Source organism: Oncorhynchus masou, chromosome 24 (genome assembly GCF_036934945.1).
Source record: "Oncorhynchus masou masou isolate Uvic2021 chromosome 24, UVic_Omas_1.1, whole genome shotgun sequence".
In the NCBI taxonomy this organism is placed as follows: domain Eukaryota; kingdom Metazoa; phylum Chordata; class Actinopteri; order Salmoniformes; family Salmonidae; genus Oncorhynchus; species Oncorhynchus masou.
The window spans coordinates 31,633,783-31,657,720 of NC_088235.1; the positions used below are offsets into that span (position 1 = coordinate 31,633,783).

Below are 23,938 nucleotides of genomic sequence, written 5' to 3' on the forward strand. Positions count from 1 at the left end.
TGTTCTACATGGTGTCTCTTCCCTCTGACTGAAAGAGTCTCTGCTTCGTGTCTTCATTTAGCCCCAAGACCCTCAACTCTGCTAAATTACTTTTTTTCTTGGCAGTAATTTGACAAAATGTTCCTATGTTGGGATATTTATTTAACTAGAAAAATGTTGCACCTTTTCCTTTGATCTCTGAGCTCTCGGAGTGAAACAGAGTTTCGGTGTAACCTTTGTAAATATAGCCATGGAGTGCGTTCCAAATGGCTCCCTATACAGTGCACTACTTTTGAACATGGCCTATAGTGCACTATATAGGGAACAGGGTGCCATTTGGGAAGCTGCCTTACTGACTGAAGCACGTCTTGTTTTCTGGTGCTTAATCTATTTTTACACTATGGAGGAGAGGAGGGCACTTTAGTCTGCTCTGCCTTATTCCGACAGAGTGGTTGTCGACTCAGTCATGCTGAGTCATTATCTGTAGCACTGCCATGTTATCAATGAGACGGCTGTAGAGAGAGTGCTATAGTGTTGTTGTGCTGTAAATTAACTGTACTGTAATGTATTGTATAGTGGAGATAGAGACCACTGTATTCTACTGTTGTATTTCCCAGTGGTCCAGAGGTTAAGTATAATGTAGATAGACCGTAGATGTACTGCAGATGTACTGTAGATACACTGAAATCTAGTGTATTGTATAGTGCTGTATCTGTAGATGTAGTGTATTGTATAGGGCTGTATCTGTAGATGTAGTGTATTGTATAGTGCTGTGTCTGTAGATGTAGTGTATTGTATAGTGCTGTATCTGTAGATGTACTGTAGTGTATTGTATAGTGCTGTATCTGTAGATGTAGTGTATTGTATAGGGCTGTATCTGTAGATGTAGTGTATTGTATAAGGCTGTATCTGTAGATGTAGTGTATTGTATAGGGCTGTATCTGTAGATGTATTGTATAGTGATGTAGTGTATTGTATAGTGCTGTATCTGTAGATGTGGTGTAGTGTATTGTATAGTGCTGTATCTGTAGATGTAGTGTATTGTATAGGGCTGTATCTGTAGATGTAGTGTATTGTATAGTGCTGTATCTGTAGATGTAGTGTATTGTATAGGGCTGTATCTGTAGATGTAGTGTATTGTATAGGGCTGTATCTGTAGATGTAGTGTATTGTATAGGGCTGTATCTGTATATGTAGTGTATTGTATAGGGCTGTATCTGTAGATGTAGTGTATTGTATAGTGCTGTATCTGTAGATGTAGTGTATTGTATAGGGCTGTATCTGTAGATGTAGTGTATTGTATAGTGCTGTATCTGTAGATGTAGTGTATTGTATAGGGCTGTATCTGTAGATGTAGTGTATTGTATAGTGCTGTGTCTGTAGATGTAGTGTAGTGTATTGTATAGTGCTGTATCTGTAGATGTACTGTAGTGTATTGTATAGTGCTGTATCTGTAGATGTAGTGTATTGTATAGGGCTGTATCTGTAGATGTAGTGTATTGTATAAGGCTGTATCTGTAGATGTAGTGTATTGTATAGGGCTGTATCTGTAGATGTAGTGTAGTGTAGTGTATTGTATAGTGCTGTATCTGTAGATGTAGTGTATTGTATAGGGCTGTATCTGTAGATGTAGTGTATTGTATAGTGCTGTATCTGTAGATGTAGTGTATTGTATAGGGCTGTATCTGTAGATGTAGTGTATTGTATAGTGCTGTATCTGTAGATGTAGTGTATTGTATAGGGCTGTATCTGTAGATGTAGTGTATTGTATAGTGCTGTATCTGTAGATGTAGTGTATTGTATAGGGCTGTATCTGTAGATGTAGTGTATTGTATAGTGCTGTGTCTGTAGATGTAGTGTAGTGTATTGTATAGTGCTGTATCTGTAGATGTAGTGTAGTGTATTGTATAGTGCTGTATCTGTATATGTACTGTAGTGTATTGTATAGTGCTGTATCTGTAGATGTAGTGTATTGTATAAGGCTGTATCTGTAGATGTAGTGTATTGTATAGTGCTCTATCTGTAGATGTAGTGTAGTGTATTGTATAGTGCTGTATCTGTAGATGTAGTGTATTGTATAGGGCTGTATCTGTAGATGTAGTGTATTGTATAGGGCTGTATCTGTAGATGTAGTGTATTGTATAGGGCTGTATCTGTAGATGTAGTGTATTGTATAGTGCTGTATCTGTAGATGTACTGTAGTGTATTGTATAGTGCTGTATCTGTAGATTTACTGTATTATATAGTGCTGTATCTGTAGATGTAGTGTATTGTATAGTGCTGTATCTGTAGATGTAGTGTATTGTATAGTGCTGTATCTGTAGATGTAGTGTATTGTATAGGGCTGTATCTGTAGATGTAGTGTATTGTATAGTGCTGTATCTGTAGATGTAGTGTATTGTATAGGGCTGTATCTGTAGATGTAGTGTATTGTATAGGGCTGTATCTGTATATGTAGTGTATTGTATAGGGCTGTATCTGTAGATGTACTGTAGTGTATTGTATAGTGCTGTATCTGTAGATGTAGTGTATTGTATAGGGCTGTATCTGTAGATGTATTGTATAGTGCTGTGTCTGTAGATGTAGTGTAGTGTATTGTATAGTGCTGTATCTGTAGATGTAGTGTAGTGTATTGTATAGGGCTGTATCTGTAGATGTAGTGTATTGTATAGGGCTGTATCTGTAGATGTAGTGTATTGTATAGGGCTGTATCTGTAGATGTACTGTAGTGTATTGTATAGTGCTGTATCTGTAGATGTAGTGTATTGTATAGGGCTGTATCTGTAGATGTATTGTATAGTGCTGTGTCTGTAGATGTAGTGTAGTGTATTGTATAGTGCTGTATCTGTAGATGTAGTGTAGTGTATTGTATAGGGCTGTATCTGTAGATGTAGTGTGTTGTATAAGGCTGTATCTGTAGATGTAGTGTATTGTATAGGGCTGTATCTGTAGATGTAGTGTATTGTATAGTGCTGTATCTGTAGATGTAGTGTATTGTATAGTGCTCTATCTGTAGATGTAGTGTAGTGTATTGTATAGTGCTGTATCTGTAGATGTAGTGTATTGTATAGGGCTGTATCTGTAGATGTAGTGTATTGTATAGGGCTGTATCTGTAGATGTAGTGTATTGTATAGGGCTGTATCTGTAGATGTAGTGTATTGTATTGTGCTGTATCTGTAGATGTAGTGTATTGTATAGTGCTGTATCTGTAGATGTAGTGTATTGTGTAGTGCTGTATCTGTAGATGTAGTGTATTGTATAGTGCTGTATCTGTAGATGTAGTGTATTGTATAGTGCTGTATCTGTAGATGTAGTGTATTGTATAGTGCTGTATCTGTAGATGTAGTGTATTGTATAGTGCTGTATCTATAGATGTAGTGTATTGTATAGGGCTGTATCTGTAGATGTAGTGTATTGTATAGGGCTGTATCTGTAGATGTAGTGTATTGTATAGGGCTGTATTTGTAGATGTACTGTAGTGTATTGTATTAGGGCTCTATCTGTAGATGTAGTGTAGTGTATTGTATAGTGTTGTATCTGTAGATGTAGTGTATTGTATAGTGCTGTATCTGTAGATGTAGTGTATTGTATAGTGCTGTATCTGTAGATGTAGTGTATTGTATAGTGCTGTATCTGTAGATGTAGTGTATTGTATAGGGCTGTATCTGTAGATGTAGTGTAGTGTATTGTATAGTGCTGTATCTGTAGATGTAGTGTATTATATAGGGCTGTGTCTGTAGATGTAGTGTATTGTATAGTGCTGTATCTGTAGATGTAGTGTATTGTATAGTGCTGTATCTGTAGATGTAGTGTATTGTATAGGGCTGTATCTGTAGATGTAGTGTATTGTATAGGGCTGTATCTGTAGATGTAGTGTATTATATAGGGCTGTGTCTGTAGATGTAGTGTATTGTATAGTGCTGTATCTGTAGATGTAGTGTAGTGTATTGTATAGGCCTGTATCTGTAGATGTAGTGTATTGTATAGTGCTGTATCTGTAGATGTAGTGTATTGTATAGTGCTGTATCTGTAGATGCAGTGTAGTGTATTGTATAGGGCTGTATCTGTAGATGTAGTGTATTGTATAGTGCTGTATCTGTAGTGTATTGTATAGTGCTGTATCTGTAGATGTAGTGTATTGTATAGGGCTGTATCTGTAGATGTAGTGTATTGTATAGGGCTGTATCTGTAGATGTAGTGTATTGTATAGTGCTGTATCTGTAGATGGCGCTTGCAACGCCAAGCGTCGTGGGTTCGATTCCCGCTGGGGCCACCCATATGTAAAAGTAGTGGCCCCAGCCGACTTGTAAGTCGCTTTGGACAAAAGCGTCTGCTAAATGGGATATATTATTATTATATATTAGATGTAGTGTATTGTATAGTGCTGTATCTGTAGATGTAGTGTATTGTATAGGGCTGTATCTGTAGATGTAGTGTATTGTATAGTGCTCTATCTGTATCTGTAGATGTAGTGTATTGTATAGGGCTGTGTCTGTAGATGTAGTGTATTGTATAGGGCTGTATCTGTAGATGTAGTGTATTGTATAGTGCTGTATCTGTAGATGTAGTGTATTGTATAGGGCTGTATCTGTAGATGTAGTGTATTGTATAGTGCTCTATCTGTAGATGTAGTGTAGTGTATTGTATAGTGCTGTATCTGTAGATGTACTATAGATACAGTGCATTTGGAAAGTATTCAGACCCCTTGACTTTTTCCACATTTTATTACGTTACAGCATTATTCTAAAATGGATTATGTCTGGGGTTTTCACTGATCAATCTACACACAATACCCCATAATGACAAAGCAAAAGCAGGTTTTACTTTTAATTTTTTTTACAAATGTATAAAAAATAAATAAGCTGAAATTACATTTACATAAGTATTCAGACCCTTTACTCAGTACTTTGTTGAAGCACCTTTGGCAGTGATTACAGCCGTGAGTCTTCTTGGGTATGACGCTACAAGCTTGGCACACCTGTGTTTGGGGAGTTTCTCCAATTCTTCTCTGCAGATTCTCTGTCAGGTTGGATGGGGAGCATCGCTGCACAGCTATTTTCAGGTCTCTCCAGAGATGTTTGATGGGTTGAATTCCGGGCTCTGGCTGGGCCACTCAAGGACATTCAGATACTTATCCTGAAGCCACTCCTGCGTTGTTCTGACTGTGTGCTTATGGTATTTATCTTGTTGGAAGGTGAACCTTTGCCCCAGTCTGAGGTCCTGAGCGCTCTGTAGCAGGTTTTCATCAAGGATCTCTACTTGGCTCTGTTCATCTTTCCCTTGATCCTGACTAGTCTCCCAGTCCCTGCCGCTGAAAAACATCCCCACAGCATTATGCTGCCACCACCATGCTTCACTGTAGGGATGGTATCAGCCAGGTGATGAGCGGTGCCTGGTTTCCTTCAAATGTGATGCTTGACAATTCCTTTGACCTCATGGCTTGGTTTTTGCTCTGATATGCACTGACAACTGTGGGACCTTATATAGATGGGTATGTGGCTTTCCAAATCATGTCAAAACAATTGAATTTACAACAGGTGGACTACAATCAAGTTGTAGAAACATCTCAAGGATGATTAATGGAAACAGGATGCACCTGAGCTCAATTTCGAGTCTCATAGCAAAGGGTCTGAATACTTACACTACCAGTCAAAGTTGACACACCTACTCATTCAAGGGGTTTTCTTTATTTTTACTATTTTCTACATTGTAGAATAATAGTGAAGACATCAAAACGAAATATGAAATAACACATATGGAATCATGTAGTAACCAATAAAATATATACAAATATATATATTGTATTTGGATTCATCAATGTAGCCATCCTTTGCCTTTGACAGCTTTGCACACTCTTGGCATTCTCTCAACCAGCTTCACCAGGCATGCTTTTCCAACAGTCTTGAAGGAATTCCACATATGCTGAGCACTTGTTGGCGGCTTTTCCTTAATTCTGCGATCCAACTCATCCCAAACCATCTCAATTGGCTTGAGGTCGGCTGATTGTGGAGGCCAGATCATCTGATGCAGCACTCCATCACTCTCCTTCTTGGTCAAATAGCCATTACACCGCCTGGAGGTGTGTTTTGGGTCATTGTTCTATTGAAAAACAAATGATAGTCCCACTAAGCGCAAACCAGATGGGATGGCTGCAGAATGCTGTGGTAGCCATGCTGGTTAAGTGTGCCTTGAATTCTAAATAAATCATTGACAGTGTCCGTTGCAAAGCACCACCACACTATCACACATCCTCCTCCATGCTTCACGGTGGGAACCACACATGCAGAGATCATCCGTTCAGCTACTCTGCTTCTCACAAAGACACGGCAGTTGGAACCAAAAATCTCAAATTTGAACTCATCAGACCAAAGGACAGAATTGACTGACCTTCATGTCTTAAAGTAAAGATGGACTGTCATTTCTCTTTGCTTATTTGAGCTGTTCTTGCTATAATATGGACTTGGTCTTTTACCAAATAGGGCTATCTGTATACCACTCCTACCTTGTCACAACACAACTGATGGCTTAAACACATTTAAGAAGGACAGAAATTCCACAAATTAACTTTTAACAAGGTACACCTGTTAATTGAAATGCATTTCAGGTGACTACCTCATGAAGCTGGTTGAGAGATTGCCAAGAGTGTGCAAAGCTTTCATCAAGGCAAAGGATGGCTATTTGAAGAATCTGAAATTGAAAATATATTTACATTTGTGTAACACTTTTTTTTGGTTACTACATGATTCCATATGTGTTATTTCATAGTTTTGATGTCTTCACTATTATTCTACAATGTAGAAAATAGTACAAATAAAGAAAACCCCTTGAATTAGTAGGTGTGTCCAAACTTTTGACTGGTACTGTATGTAAACCGCTTTGTCATTATGGGGTATTGTGTGTAGATAGTTGAGGATTAAAAAAAAATAAAAAAAATTTAGAATAAGACCGTAACGTAAATGTGGAAAAAGGGTCTGAATATTTACCGAAATCACTGTATATGTATAGATAGATAGCTAGCAGTGGAGGCTGGTGGGAGGACCTATAGGAGGACAGGCTATTTGGAATGGAATACATGGAACAGAGTCAAACGAGGTTTCCATATGTTTGATGTGTTTGTTTCTGTTGCATTTATTCCATTCCGGCCATTACAATGAGCCTATCCTATAGCTCCTGCCACCAGCCTCCACTGATAGATTGGTCTCCCGAGTGGCACAGCGGTCTGAGGCACTGCATATCAGTGCAAGAGGCGTCACTACAGTCCCTAGTTCAATTCCAGGCTTCATCACATCTGGCTGTGATCGGGAGTCCCATAGGGCAGCATGCAATTGCCCAGCCTCGTCTGGGTTTGGCCGGGGTAGGCCATCATTGTAAATAAGAATTTGTTCTAAACTGATTTGCCTAGCTAAATAAAGGTTCCATTTTTTAAAATATAGATAGCACAGGGAGAATTCCTGGTCCAGGTACTGGAAAAAGTGTGTATTGATCTGGCAACTGGAGGGCTGCTGGGTTCACATCCTCATAGCATTCCCCTACAGTTTATAGTAAATCAATATAGGGAAAAAAGGACATGCCGGAGACTGGTCTAGTGGTAGTTCTGCTGACTCCGGACCACGCATCGATTCTATCAAGCCCTTCAACTACCCATCTCCCTCTCTGTAACTGTCTTTCAACTACCCAGCTCCCTCTCTGTAACTGTCTTTCAACTTCCCATCTCCCTCTCTGTAACTGTCTTTCAACTTCCCATCTCCCTTTCTGTAACTGTCTTTCAACTTCCCATCTCCCTCTCTGTAACTGTCTTTCAACTTCCCATCTCCCTTTCTGTAACTGTCTTTCAACTTCCCATCTCCCTCTCTGTAACTGTCTTTCAACTTCCCATCTCCCTCTCTGTAACTGTCTTTCAACTTCCCATCTCCCTCTCTGTAACTGTCTTTCAACTTCCCATCTCCCTCTCTGTAACTGTCTTTCAACTTCCCATCTCCCTTTCTGTAACTGTCTTATGTTTTAGTCATATAGAATGGACTCTTATCCAGAGCAACATACAGTCAGTGCATTAAACGTTCAGTATTGACATTTTTCATAAAATGATTGAGCTCTCTGTTCCAGGTGATGAGGGATGGGTCATCAGAGATCCTCAACAAGCTGTATGACACAGCTATGGGCAAGCTAGAGGGCACCAAGAGAGACTACGAGGCTTTGAGGAAGAGGTACAACGACAAGACAACGTATATCATTTAATTGTTATATTACTATATTGTACTAGTGACCCTGTCTTGATGACCCCCCCCCCAAGGGAGCTAGCCTTCTTGGAGCCGTTGATAGTGTGCAGGACTCCAGTCCAGAAGGTTGTGGACGTGCTCACTCTCCCTTCGTGTTTCATTATATTATTCTAGGTTCAATGAGAAGACAGCCAACCACAACACAGACCTGAGCCGTCTGGAGCAGGCGGAGGAGGAGAACAGGAGGCTACAGAAACAGGTGGACATGTTGTTGAAGCAGAGAGACGCTGCTACACACTACCAACAACAGTACTCTACCTCTATGAGGAGGTAAGAGACGCACGCACGCACGCACGCACGCATGCACACACACACACGCACGCATGCACGCACGCACACACACACACACACACAAGGAGGTCAACTTTAATTGCCTGTCTATATAATAGGATACAATATTATCACGATACTTAGGTGCCTGTATGTATTGTGTTTTATTTTTATTTACCCTTATTTTACCAGGTAAGTTGACTGAGAACACATTGTCATTTACAGCAACGACCTGGGGAATAGTTAAAGGGGAGAGGAGGGTGGATGAATGAGCTAATTGGAAGCATGTGATGGTTAGGTGGCCATGATGGTATGAGGGCCAGATTGGGAATTTAACCAGGACACCAGGGTTAACCCCCCTGCTCTTATGATAAGTGCCATGGGATCTTTAGTGACCACAGAGAGTCAGGACACCTGTTTAACGTCCCATCTGAAAGACATCACCCTACACAGGGCAATGTCCCCAATCAATGCCCTGGGGCATTGGGATATTTTATTTTAGCCCAGAGGAAAGAGTGCCTCCTACTGGCCCTCCAACACTACCTCCAGCTAGAGGTAGCTAATGCTACCTAGCAAAAATAAATAAATCAAAACCTGGAGTCAATAATATCGTCCAAAATAATTTTATGATGTGTAACCATCTGTTTTTTACCCCCCATCACTACTGCATAAGTGTTCATAAGTGTTCATACATGTTCATAACTGTTCATAAATCACTCAGAAGTGCTTGAAGTAATTCAATCCAGAGGAAATGAAGGCCTGTGACTGCAGATCTATGCTACTTAGTTTAAGAGTTTCCGTTGTGATGCCGACTGGCCAAGCTTCATCATATGTTGCTTTTCTTATCAGATGTTGCTCTATTTTTACCAAGTTATTTTTACTGTGAGCTATTTTATGTCTTCTCATTCACATAAAAGGGCTGCTGTTTGTTTGTATCGTACTTCATCATGTTACTGTGTCAGGTTTGACTCCACCTCTCTCCCCCTGTCCTGTTACTGTGTCAGGTTTGACTCCACCTCTCTCCCCCTGTCTTGTTACTGTGTCAGGTTTGACTCCACCTCTCTCCCCCTGTCCTGTTACTGTGTCAGGTTTGACTCCACCTCTCTCCCCCTGTCCTGTTACTGTGTCAGGTTTGACTCCCCCTCTCTCCCCCTGTCCTGTTACTGTGTCAGGTTTGACTCCACCTCTCCCCCTGTCCTGTTACTGTGTCAGGTTTGACTCCACCTCTCTCCCCCTGTCCTGTTACTGTGTCAGGTTTGACTCCACCTCTCCCCCTGTCCTGTTACTGTGTCAGGTTTGACTCCACCTCTCTCCCCCTGTCTTGTTACTGTGTCAGGTTTGACTCCACCTCTCTCCCCCTGTCCTGTTACTGTGTCAGGTTTGACTCCACCTCTCTCCCCCTGTCTTGTTACTGTGTCAGGTTTGACTCCACCTCTCTCCCCCTGTCTTGTTACTGTGTCAGGTTTGACTCCACCTCTTTCTCCCTGTCCTGTTACTGTGTCAGGTTTGACTCCACCTCTCTCCCCCTGTCCTGTTACTGTGTCAGGTTTGACTCCACCTCTCTCCCCCTGTCTTGTTACTGTGTCAGGTTTGACTCCACCTCTCTCCCCCTGTCCTGTTACTGTGTCAGGTTTGACTCCACCTCTCTCCCCCTGTCCTGTTACTGTGTCAGGTTTGACTCCACCTCTTTCCCCCTGTCCTGTTACTGTGTCAGGTTTGACTCCACCTCTCTCCCCCTGTCCTGTTACTGTGTCAGGTTTGACTCCACCTCTCTCCCCCTGTCCTGTTACTGTGTCAGGTTTGACACCACCTCTCTCCCCCTGTCCTGTTACTGTGTCAGGTTTGACTCCACCTCTCTCCCCCTGTCCTGTTACTGTGTCAGGTTTGACTCCACCTCTCTCCCCCTGTCCTGTTACTGTGTCAGTTTGACTCCACCTCTCTCCCCCTGTCCTGTTACTGTGTCAGGTTTGACTCCACCTCTCTCTCCCTGTCCTGTTACTGTGTCAGGTTTGACTCCACCTCTCTCCCCCTGTCCTGTTACTGTGTCAGGTTTGACTCCACCTCTTTCCCCCTGTCCTGTTACTGTGTCAGGTTTGACTCCACCTCTCTCCCCCTGTCTTGTTACTGTGTCAGGTTTGACTCCACCTCTTTCTCCCTGTCCTGTTACTGTGTCAGGTTTGACTCCACCTCTTTCCCCCTGTCCTGTTACTGTGTCAGTTTGACTCAACCTCTCTCTCCCTGTCCTGTTACTGTGTCAGGTTTGACTCCACCTCTCTCCCCCTGTCCTGTTACTGTGTCAGGTTTGACTCCACCTCTCTCCCCCTGTCCTGTTACTGTGTCAGGTTTGACACCACCTCTTTCCCCCTGTCCTGTTACTGTGTCAGTTTGACTCCACCTCTTTCCCCCTGTCCTGTTACTGTGTCAGGTTTGACTCCACCTCTCTCCCCCTGTCCTGTTACTGTGTCAGGTTTGACTCCACCTCTCTCTCCCTGTCCTGTTACTGTGTCAGGTTTGACTCGACCCAGGCGGAGCTGTCGAAGGCTGCAGTGCAGAACAAGGAGCTACAGAGAGAGATGGAGCGGCTGCAGACAGAATCCACACGGCTGAAGACCCAGCAGCTGAAGGCCGTTAAGGACTGTGAGAAGTACAAGGAGGAGAGGGACTCGGTCTTCAATGAGTACAGACTCATCATGAGTGAGAGGGACCAGGTCAGAGAGAGATATTTTTACTTTACTAGGTTTAGTGGATAGGGATAATGCACATTTCTATTCATTCGCCAGATTTAGCCAGGAGGCTTCATTCCTTTTGTATAAATACTACATCAACCGAAATATCACTGTAATGCAGTAAAGTGTATTGTGTGTATTTGTGTGGAGCAGGTGATCACAGAGGTGGACAAGCTCCAGACAGGGCTGGAGGTGGCTGAGGCCAAACTGAAGAACACCTCGTCAGAGAAGAGGATGACCAGCGAAGAGATGGAGGCACTACGTCAGGTAAGACAATGCCTCAATCTGTACCTCACGCTGTATGTAGTGTTAGCGATACCAAAAGATCAATATACTGTACACATAATGTTCTTTCAGTGGTACATGTATGATCTCACATGGTACTGTTCGGTACCTTTTAGGGCACATGTGTGGATAATCTAGTATAATGGTAGATTTTTGTACCCAATACTTTTATGTAAAGATACAATCGTCATACTCTCATTCTCAATGAACGGTGAAGGTACATCTCCATTTCCAAGGTTACAAACGTATTTTGTGTACCCTCAGTTCTTGATGGTACTGATCTGTAGCTTTGCTAAGCAGAATTGTTGCCACTTAAAAGGAATTAACGCCTTTGTCACGGTGGTGGTACCCTAAAAAGGCAAATTTGTACCATAATCATTATCATGTTTCCCAGCATGCTCTACTGCAGGTAGATTTTTAGGAATTGTTTTAATATCTGTATTTTTGCATTTACTTTGATTGGCTGATTAATCTTATGCTATAAAGATAAATAATTAACAGTTTTCTCAACAAATCCAATCAGTTAGTTAGATTTATTGCACCCGTTATGAAATGGTTGTTCCAGTTTAAATGGTTTGGTCGTCTCCTTAATCAATGTTCCAAACCCTGTCAGTCATTCTGAATGCAGATTGCAGGTGAATAGAAAATGACAACTGTTGGCTATCCTAACTCTGGCTTGATTCATATAGGAATTACACATCACTTTCCAAGCCAGCCTAATGTGACTGACAGGCCTGATGTGGCCAGTAAACCAGGAATTTCAGGTCACTGTAGTGTAAAACTAGGTCTTAAAATAAGGCCTTATGAGATAGTGGGAGGAGCTATAGGAGGACAGAGTAATTGTAGTGGCATGTATGGAACGGTATCAAACATGTGGAAACCCGCCCAGGTTCTGTCGTAACCGTCCGTGACCGGGAAGTCCGTGGGGCGATGCACAATTGGCCTAGCGTCGTCCGGGTGAGGGAGGGGTTGGCCGGTGGGGATATCCTTGTCTCATCGCGCACCAGCGACTCCTGTGGTGGGCCGGGCGCAGTGCACACTAACCAAGGTTGCCAGGTGCACGGTGTTTCTTCCGACACATTGGTGCGGCTGGCTTCCGGGTTGGATGCACGCTGTGTTAAGAAGCAGTGCGGCTTGGTGGGGTTGTGTATCGGAGGACGCATGTCTTTCAACTTTCGTCTCTCCCGAGCCCGTACGGGAGTTGTAGCGATGAGACAAGATAGTAGCTACTAACAATTGGATACCACGAAATTGGGGAGAAAAAGGGGTACAATTTATTTATTTATTTTTAACAACAACAAAAAAAAACATATGGAAACCACATGTTCGACTCCATTCCATTAATTCCATTCCAGCCATTACAATGAGCCTGTCCTCCTATGGCTCCTCCCACCAGCCAGTGGATATATTGTCATAAATTATAACATTTGCCTCGAAACTCACTTGGTGAAAATGAGGCCCAGAAGAGCAGAGGAGGGAAGGGAAGGGAAGGGAGGGAATCTGATTTCATTGGTCCTCAACTTGCGGTTCCGACACTTTATTCAGGATAAATGGAGCTAGCCCTGAGTTAGCCTTCCCTGGAGAAGGTTGGTTCTGAACCATTCTTTGCCATAGAAATTTACCTGGCTAAAAGATGAGCCACTTTCGTGCTACCGGTTTTCCCAAGTCGAACTCAGAGTTGACTAAAGTTACCTCACTAAGTCCTGAAACCAGGTTCGTAGTATACCCCTCTGATCTCAACCCAACTTGTGGAGATTCTGGAGCGGTGCCTGAGACGCCGTTTTCCACCACCATCAACAAAACACCAAATTCTACTTTTTTTTGTGGAAGAATGGTGTTGCACCCAACAGAGTTCCAGATATAGAATCTATGCCAAGGTGCATTGAAGCTGTTCTGGTTCAAGGGGCCCAATGCCTTATTAACATACTTTATGTTGGTGTTTCCTTTATTTTGGCCGTTACTGTACCGTACAGGGTACCACTACAGTGACAAGCAATTGTACCCCTTTCAGAACAAATGTAAATGTAATTTTGTTTGTGTCAGACCAGGTAAGGCCATGGTTCAATACGCGCAAAATGCATGGCTGAAATGTCCTCTTAGTTGAACTTATGTTTGCTGATTCAGAGTCATGGTGTTGATTTGTTATTTAAAACGATATAGGAAACACATCGATTAGAGAATCAATTAGCTGCCATTTAATAGTATGAAACACCTGAATGTATAAGCTAGTTTACAAGCCTTCCAAGTCTTCTTGCACGTCTGCATCCTATTATAAAAGACAAAGGCCACGGCATGATAGAAACACCAATAACATGGTTGACAAATGACCAGGACATCAAGGAACCCCATGATATGGCTCTTTTTTGTTGTTGTTGTCACTTGAAGTTTCTGAGCTAATTGCTCTCTTCTTTGTGCTGAAGGAGCTTGGCTCGGCGCTGATTGACCGAGACAGAGCTATCTGTGAGAAGAATGAGCTGCTGGAGAAGTGCTGCCACGAGGTGAAGGACAAGGCTGAGGCCCAGAAGGAGTTGAGCCAGGCCTGTAAAGACATCCAGACCATCCGGGAGGAGAGAGACGTAGCCCGCAAGGAGAGGACAGAGGCCATCATACAGAGAGACCAGCTACTGAGAGAATATTACCAGACTAGACAGGTAACACACACACACCTGAGATCATTACCACATACACACCTTAAACACACCTGTATAAGAGAGAACAGCAAGAACTAATACTCACACTTTACTTTTTCCTACTCGCACTGACTTTGCTGAAAGCTACTTTGTTAAGGAAATGTTTTACTTACTATGCCTGAGAAATGTTGTCTCACCGAGCTATCTTAAGGTGAATGTACTAATTGTAAGTCGCTCTGAAAAAGAGCATCTGCTAACTGACTTATAGTTATCTACATGTAAATGCAAGACCAGCTGCTGACATAGGCAGGCCATACAGGCTAGACAGGCCATACAGGCTAGACAGGCCATACAGGCTAGACGGGCCATACAGGCTAGACAGGCCATACAGGCTAGACGGGCCATACAGGCTAGACGGGCCATACAGGCTAGACGGGCCATACAGGCCATAAAGGCCAGACAGGCCATACAGGCTATACAGGACATACAGGCGAGACAGGCCATACAGGCTAGACAGGCCAAAAAGGCCAGACAGGCCATACAGGCTAGACAGGACATACAGGCGAGACAGGCCATACAGGCTAGACAGGCCATACAGGCCATACAGGCCATAAAGGCCAGACAGGCCATACAGGCTAGACAGTACATACAGGCGAGACAGGCCATACAGGCTAGACAGGCCATACAGGCCATACAAGCCGTAAAGGCTAGACAGTCCATAAAGGCCATACAGGCCATACAGCCTAGACAGGCCATACGGCCTAGACAGGACATACAGGCCATACGGCATAGACAGGACATACAGGCTAGACAGGTCATACAGGCCATACAGGCTAGACAGGCCATACAGGCTAGACAGGCCATAAAGGCCATACAGGCTAGACAGGCCATACAGGCTAGACAGGTCATACAGGCCATACAGGCTAGACAGGCCATACAGGCTAGACAGGCCATACAGGCTAGACAGGCCATACAGGCTAGACAGGCTAGACAGGCCATACAGGCTAGACAGGCCATACAGGCTAGACAGGCCATAAAGGCCATACAGGCCATACAGCCTAGACAGGCCATACGGCCTAGACAGGACATACAGGCCATACGGGCTAGACAGGACATACAGGCTAGACAGGCCATACAGGCCATACAGGCTAGACAGGCCATACAGGCTAGACAGGCCATACAGGCCATACAAGCCGTAAAGGCTAGACAGTCCATAAAGGCCATACAGCCTAGACAGGCCATAATGCCTAGACAGGACATACAGGCCATACGGCATAGACAGGACATACAGGCTAGACAGGTCATACAGGCCATACAGGCTAGACAGGCCATACAGGCTAGACAGGCCATACAGGCTAGACAGGCCATAAAGGCCATACAGGCTAGACAGGCTAGACAGGTCATACAGGCCATACAGGCTAGACAGGCCATACAGGCTAGACAGGACATACAGGCTAGACAGGCCATACAGGCCATACAGGCTAGACAGGCCATACATGCTAGACATGCCATTCCAGGCTAGACAGGCCATACAGCCTAGACAGGCCATACGGCCTAGACAGGACATACAGGCCATACGGGCTAGACAGGACATACAGGCTAGACAGGCCATACAGGCTAGACAGACCATACAGGCTAGACAGGCCATACAGGCTAGACAGGACATACAGGCTAGGCAGGCCATACAGGCTAGGCAGGTCATAGAGGCTAGGCAGGTCATAGAGGCTAGGCAGGTCATACAGGCTAGGCAGGCCATACAGGCTAGGCAGGCCATACAGGCTAAACAGGCCATACAGGCTAGGCAAGCCATACAGGCTAGGCAGGCCATACAGGCTAAGCAGGCCATACAGGCTAGACAGGCCATACAGACTAGACAGGCCATACAGGCCATACAGACTAGACAGGTCATACAGGCCATACAGACTAGACAGGTCATACAGGCTAGACAGGCCATACAAGCTAGACAGGCCATACAAGCTAGACAGGCCATACAGGCTAGACAGGCCATATAGGCTAGACAGGCCATATAGGCTAGACAGGCCATACAGGCTAGGCAGGCCATACAGGCTAGACAGGCCATAAAGACGAGACAGGTCATACAGGCCATACAGGCTAGACAGGCCATACAGGCTAGACAGGCCATACAGGCTAGACAGGCCATACAGGCTAGGTAGGCCATACAGGCTAGGCAGGCCATACAGGCTTGACAGGCCAGACAGGTCATATAGGCTAGACAGGCCAGACAGGTCATATAGGCTAGACAGGCCAGGCAGGCCATACAAGCCAGGCAGGCCATACAGGCTATACAGGTCATGCAGGCCAGGCAGGCCATACAGGCTAGAAAGGCTATACAGACCAGACAGGCTATACAGACCATACAGGCTATACAGACCATACAGGTTAGACAGGCCATACAGGCTATACAGGCCATACAGGCTATACAGGCCAGATAGGCCATACAGGCTAGGCAGGCCATACAGGCCATACAGGCTAGACAGGCCATACAGGCCAGGCAGGCCATACAGGCTAGGCAGGCCAGACAGGCTAGACAGGCCAGACAGGCTAGGCGGGCCAGACAGTTCATACAGGCTATGCAGGTCATACAGGCTAGTCAGGCCATACAGGCTAGACAGGCCAAACAAGCCAGACAGGTCATACAAGCCAGACAGGCCAGACAGGTCATATAGGCTAGTCAGGCCATGCAGGCTAGACAGGCCATACAAGCCAGGCAGGCCATACAGGCTAGAAAGGCCATACAGGCCATGCAGGCCAGGCAGACCATACAAGCTATACAGGCCATACAGGCTATACAGGCTTTACAGGCCAGACAGGCTATACAGGCCATACAGGCTAGACAGGCTATACAGGCAAGGCAGGTCATACAGGCCATACATGCTAGACAGGTCATACAGGCTAGACAGGCCAGACAGGCTAGGCGGGCCAGGCAGGTCATACAGGCTAGGCAGGTCATACATGCCAGGCAGGCCATACAGGCTAGGCAGGCCAGACAGGTCATACAGGCTAGGCAGGTCATACAGACCAGGCAGGCCATACAGACCAGGCAGGCCATACAGGCTAGGCAGGCCATACAGGCTAGGCAGGCCATACAGGCCAGGTATGCCATACAGGCTAGGTAGGCCATACAGGCTAGGCAGGCCATACAGGCTAGGCAGGCCATACAGGCCAGGCAGGCCATAGAGCCCAGGCAGGTCATACAGGCCAGGTAGGCCATACAGGCTAGGCAGGCCATACAGGCCAGGCAGGTCATAGAGGCTAGGCAGGTCATACAGGCTTGGCAGGCCATACAGGCTAGGCAGGCCATACAGGCTAGGCAGGCCATACAGGTTAAGCAGGCCATACAGGCTAGGCAGGCCATACAGGCTAGGCAGGCCATACAGGCTAGGCAGGCCATACAGGTCAGGCAGGCCATACAGGTCAGGCAGGCTATACAGGCTAGGCAGGCCATACAGGCTAGGCAGGCCATACAGGCTAGGCTGGCCATACAGGCTCGGCAGGCTATACAGGTCATACAGGCTAGTCAGGCCATACAGGCTCGTCAGGTCATACAGGCTAGTCAGGCCATACAGGCTCGTCAGGCCATACAGGCTCGGCAGGCCATACAGGCTAGTCAGGCCATACAGGCTAGGCAGACCATACAGGCCATACAGGTCAGGTAGGCCATACATGCTGGACAGGTCATACAGGCTAGTCAGGGCTAACAGGCTAGACAGGTCATACAGGCTCGTCAGGCCATACAGGCTCGTCAGGCCATACAGGCTAGACAGGCCATACAGGCCATACAAGCTCGTCAGGCCATACATGCTAGTCAGGCCATACAGGCCATACAGGCTAGTCAGGCCATACAGGCTAGTCAGGCCATACAGGCTAGTCAGGCCATACAGGCCATACAGGCTCGGCAGGCTATACAGGCCATACAGGCTAGTCAGGCCATACAGGCTCGTCAGGCCATACAGGCTAGTCAGGCCATACAGGCTAGTCAGGCCATACAGGCTCGACAGGTTATACAGGCTAGTCAGGCCATACAGGCTAGTCAGGCCATACAGGCTCGACAGGTTATACAGGCTAGTCATTCCATACAGGCTAGTCAGGCCATACAGGCTAGGCAGGATTAATTGAATAATATTAGGGAGATGTGATTGTATACAAATGTGAGCAAGGTGTGAAATTATAATGCTTTAGTCAAATATTATAACAGTTTTGGCTTCTTGCGGTCAAGCTGCAATCTACAATTTATTTGAAATGATGTTCCGGCCCCCCGACTGTGCGCTTCTCCATGGCTCTTACAACACATTTGTCCCTGCTTCATTTCATTTTGTGTCAATCTTTCTGTCTCTGGTTGTCTTTCAGAATTTATTACAGAGGTAGAAGTCAAAAGATCCCTACATTATGAAATGACCAGCAATCGAAGTGGAAATCATGTCTCTGACTTTGACACATAGTGGGTATAAAAGTGCTGCCTGCCACGATACAAAGCACTTCATTACTGCCCAACAGCCACAGGAAATGGAACGGGATTGATTTACTCTGGACCATAATTCAATGCCCCAATGCTTCACTACTACTATTGCTCAGCATCACTTCCCCAGTATCAGTGTTACACTTTGAAACATGCATAGAGGCTGAAACATAGTTGTATCCCAAATCGCACCCTATTCCATATATATATATAAACTCAGCAAAAAAATAAATGTCCGCTCGCTGTCAACTGCGTTTTTATTCAGAAAACTTAACGTGTAAATATTTGCATGAACAGACAAGATTCAACAACTGAGACATAAACTGAACAAGTTCCACAGACAGGCAGTTAACCCACTGTTCCTAGGCCGTCATTGAAAATAAGAATTTGTTCTTAACTGACTTGCCTAGTAAAATAAAGGTAAAAAAAAAATGTGACTAACAGAAATGGATTAATGTGTCCCTGAACAAAGGGGGGTCAAAATCAAAAGTAATAGTCTGGTGTGGCCACTAGCTGCATTAAGTACTGCAATGCATCTCCTCCTCATGAACTGCACCAGATTTGCCAGTTCTTGCTGTGAGATGTTACCCCACTCTTCCACCAAGGCACCTGCAAGTTCCCAGGCATTTCTGGGGGGAGTGGCCCTAGCCCTCACCCTCCGATCCAACAGATCCCAGACGTGCTCAATGGGATTGAGATCTGGGCTTTTCACTGGCCATGGCAGAACACTGACATTAATGTCTTGCAGGAAATCACACACAGAATGAGCAGTATGGCTGGTGGCATTGTCATGCTGGAGGATCATGTCAGGATGAGCCTGCAGGAAGGGTACCACATGAGGCAGGATGATGTCTTCCCTGTAAATCACAGCGTTGAGATTGCCTGCAATGACAACAAGCGCAGTCCGATGATGCTGTGACACACTGCCCCAGACCATGATGGACCCTCCACCTCCAAATCGATCTCACTCCAGAGTACAGGCCTCGGTGTAACGCTCATTCCTTCAACGATAAACGCAAATCCAACCATCACCCCTGGTGAGACAAAACCGTGACTCGTCAGTGAAGAGCACTTTTTGTCAGTCCTGTCTGGTCCAGCGACGGTGGGTTTGTGCCCATAGGCGACGTTGTTGCCGGTGATGTCTGGTGCCCTGCCTTACAACAGGCCTACAAGCCCTCAGTCCAGTCTCTCTCAGCCTATTGCGCACAGCCTGAGCACTGATGGAAGAATTGTGCGTTCCTGGTGTTACTCAGGCGGTTGTTGATGCCATCCTGTACCTGTCCCGCAGGCGTGATGTTCGGGTGTATCAATCCTGTGCAGGTGTTGTTACACGTGGTCTACCACTGTGAGGATGATCAGCTGTCCGTCCTGTCTTCCTGTAGCTCTGTCTTAGGCATCTCACAGTATGGACATTGCAATTTATTGCCCTGGCCACATCTGCAGTCCTCATGCCTTCTTGCAGCATGCCTAAGGCACATTCACACAGATGAGCAGGGACCCTGGGCATCTTTCTTTTGGTGTTTTTCAGAGACAGTAGAAAGGCCTCTTTAGTGTCCTAAGTTTTCATAACTGTGACCTTAATTGCCTACCATCTGTAAGCTGTTAGTGTTTTAACGACCGTTCCACAGGTGCATGTTCATTCATTATTTTTGGTTCATTGAGCAAGGGAAACAGTGTTTAAACCCGTTACAATGAAGATCTGTGAAGTTATTTGGATTTTTATGAATTATTTTTGAAAGACAGGTTCCTGAAAAAGGGATGTTTATTTTTTTGCTGAGTTTATATATATATAGAGTGGGGCAAAAAAGTATTAAGTCAGCCACCAATTGTGCAAGTTCTCCCATTTAAAAAGATGAGAGAGGCCTGTAATTTTCATCATAGGTACACTTCAACTATGACAGAGAAAATTAGAAAAAAATCCAGAAAATCACATTGTAGGTTTTTTAATGAATTTATTTGCAAATTATGGTGGAAAATAAGTATTTGGCCAATTACAAAAGTCTATCTCAATACTTTGTTATATACCCTTTGTTGGCAATGATAGAGGTCAAACGTTTTCTGTAAGTCTTCACAAGGTTTTCACACACTGTTGCTGGTATTTTGGCCCATTCCTCCATGCAGATCTCCTCTAGAGCAGTGATGTTTTGGGGCTGTTGCTGGGCAACACGGACTTTCAACTCCCTCCAAAGATTTTCTATGGGGTTGAGATCTGGAGACTGGCTAGGCCACTCCAGGACCTTGAAATGCTTCTTACGAAGCCACTCCTTTGTTGCCCGGGCGGTGTGTTTGGGATCATTGTCATGCTGAAAGACCCAGCCACGATTCATCTCCAATGCCCTTGCTGATGGAAGGAGGTTTTCACTCAAAATCTCACGATACATGGTCCCATTCATTCTTTCCTTTACACGGATCAGTCGTCCTGGTCCCTTTGCAGAAAAACAGCACCAAAGCATGATGTTTACACCCCCATGGTTCACAGTAGGTATGGTGTTCTTTGGATGCAACTCAGCATTCTTTGTCCTCCAAACACGACGAGTTGAGTTTTTACCAAAAAGTTATATTTTGGTTTCATCTGACCATATGACATTCTCCCAATCTTCTTCTGGATCATCCAAATGCTCTCTAGCAAACTTCAGACGGGCCAGGACATGTACTGGCTTAAGCAGGGGGACACGTCTGGCACTGCAGGATTTGAGTCCCTGGCGGCGTAGTGTGTTACTGATGGTAGGCTTTGTTACTTTGGTCCCAGCTCTCTGCAGGTCATTCACTAGGTCCCCCCGTGTGGTTCTGGGATTTTTGCTCACCGTTCTTGTGATCATTTTGACCCCACGGGGTGAGATCTTGCGTGGAGCCCCAGATCGAGGGAGATTATCAGTGGTCTTGTATGTCTTCCATTTCCTAATAATTGCTCCCACAGTTGATTTCTTCAAACCAAGCTGCTTACCTATTGCATATTCAGTCTTCCCAGCCTGGTGCAGGTTTGCAATTTTGTTTCTGGTGTCCTTTGACAGCTCTTTGGTCTTGGCCATATTGGAGTTTGGAGTGTGACTGTTTGAGGTTGTGGACAGGTGTCTCTTATACTGATAACAAGTTCAAACAGGTGCCATTAATACAGATAAGGTGTGGAGGACAGAGGAGCCTCTTAAAGAAGAAGTTACCGGTCTGTGAGAGCCAGAAATCTTGCTTGTTTGTACGTGACCAAATACTTAGTTTCCACCATCATTTGCAAATAAATTCATTAAAAATCCTACAATGTGATTTTCTGGATTTTATTCCCTAATTTTATCTGTCATAGTTGAAGTGTGCCTATGATGAAAATGACAGGCCTCTCTCATCTTTTTAAGTGGGAGAACTTGCACAATTGGTGGCTGACTAAATACTTTTTTGCCCCACTGTATATACAGTTGAAGTCGGAAATTTACATACACTTAAGTTGGAGTCATTAAAACTCGTTTTTCAACCACTCCACAAATGTCTTGTTAACAAACTATAGTTTTGGCAAGTCGATTAGGACTTCTACTTTGTGCATGACACAAGTAATTTTCAGAACAATTGATGTCATGGCTTTAGAAGCTTCTGATAGGCTGACATCATCAAAGTAAATTTAGTACAAATAAATGCATGCTCTTCAACCGACCGCTGCCCGCACCCGCCCACCTAGCATCACTACTCTGGACGGTTCTGACTTAGAATATGTGGACAACTATAAATACCTACAGTTGAAGTCGGAAGATTACATACACCTTAGCCAAATACATTTAAACTCAGTTTTTCACATTTCCTGACATTTAATCATTGGTAAAAATTCCCTGTTTTAGGTCAGTTGGGATGACCACTTTATTTTAAGAATGTGAAATGTCAGAATAATAGTAAAGAGAATTATTTATTTCAGCTTTTATTTCTTTCATCACATTCCCAGTGGGTCAGAAGTTTACATACACTCCATTAGTATTTGGTAGCATTGCCTTTAAATCACTTAACTTGGGTCAAACGTTTCGGGTAGCCTTCTACAAGCTTCCCACAATAGGTTGGGTGAATTTTAGCCCATTCCTCCTGGCATAGTTGGTGTAACTGAGTCAGGTTTGTTGGCCTCCTTGCTCACATACAATTTTTCAGTTCTGCCCATAAATATTCTATTTTCTACCTAATATCTACAGTGCATTTGGAAAGTATTCAGACCACTCGACTTTTTCCACATTTTGTTACGTTACAGCCTTATTCTAAAATGGATTAAAAAAAATAATAATATCTCATCAATCTACACACAATACCCCATGATGTCAAAACAACAATTTTGCAAATTCATAAAAAAACAAAAAATTGAAATATCACATTTACATAAGTATTCTGACCCTTTACTCAATATTTTGTTGAAACACGTGGCAGCAATTACAGCCTCATCTTGTGTATGACGCTTCAAGCTTGGCACACCTGTATTTGTGGAGTTTCTCCCATTTCTTCTCTGCAGATTCTCTCAAACTCTGTCAGGTTGTATGGGGAGCGTCACTGCACAGCTATTTTCAGGTCTCACCAGAGATGTTTGATCGGGTTGAAGTCCGGGCTCTGGCTGGGCCACTCAAGGACTTTCAGGGACTTGTCCCGAAGCCACTCCTGCGTTGTCTTGGATGTGGGCTTAGGGTCATTGTCCTGTTGGAAGGTGAACCTTCACCCCAGTCTGAGGCCTTGAGCGGTCTGGAGCAAGTTTTCATCAAGGATCTCTCTGTACTTTGCTCCGTTCATCTTTCCCTCGATCCTGACTAGTCTCCCAGTCCCTGCCGCTGAAAAATATCCCCACAGCATGATGCTGCCACCACCATGCTTCACTGTAGGGATGGTGTCAGGTTTCCTCCAGATGTGACACATGGCATTCAAGCCAAAGAGTTCAATCATCACACCAGAAAATATTACAAAAATAAAAATGTTATAAAAATAATATCACGAAATAAACATATTTCGTGATATCCAATTGGTAGTTACACTCTTGTCCCATCGTTGCAACTCTCGTATGGAGTCGGACGATGCAAAGGTCCAGAGCCATGCCTCCTCCGAAACATAACCCTGCCAAGCAACACTGCTTGCTTAACCCAGAAGCTAGCCGCACCAATGTGCTACTCTACCATAAAGGTCTTATTGGTGGAGTGCTGCAGAGATGGTTGTCCTTCAGGAAGGTCCTCCCATCTCCGGAGATGAACTCTGGAGCTCTGTCAAAGTGACCATCGGGTTCTTGGCCACCTCCCTGAACAAGGCTCTTCTCCCTCGATTGCTGGGCAGACAGCTCTAGGAAGAGTCTTGGT

General features: G+C 44.5%; 1 protein-coding gene across 4 annotated transcripts in view; it reads left to right on the top strand.

Annotated features, from left to right (window-relative positions):
• Positions 1 to 23,938, top strand: part of LOC135512050 (disks large homolog 5-like) — a 137,191-nt gene that overhangs the window by 71,060 nt on the left and 42,193 nt on the right. For all 4 annotated transcript variants that reach the window (XM_064933658.1, XM_064933659.1, XM_064933656.1 and 1 more), the window contains exons 7-11: positions 8,084 to 8,184; positions 8,371 to 8,526; positions 11,036 to 11,234; positions 11,406 to 11,519; positions 13,958 to 14,188. In XM_064933658.1, the coding sequence (XP_064789730.1) occupies positions 8,084 to 8,184; positions 8,371 to 8,526; positions 11,036 to 11,234; positions 11,406 to 11,519; positions 13,958 to 14,188 (801 nt within the window). The remainder of the gene's footprint in view (positions 1 to 8,083; positions 8,185 to 8,370; positions 8,527 to 11,035; positions 11,235 to 11,405; positions 11,520 to 13,957; positions 14,189 to 23,938) is intronic.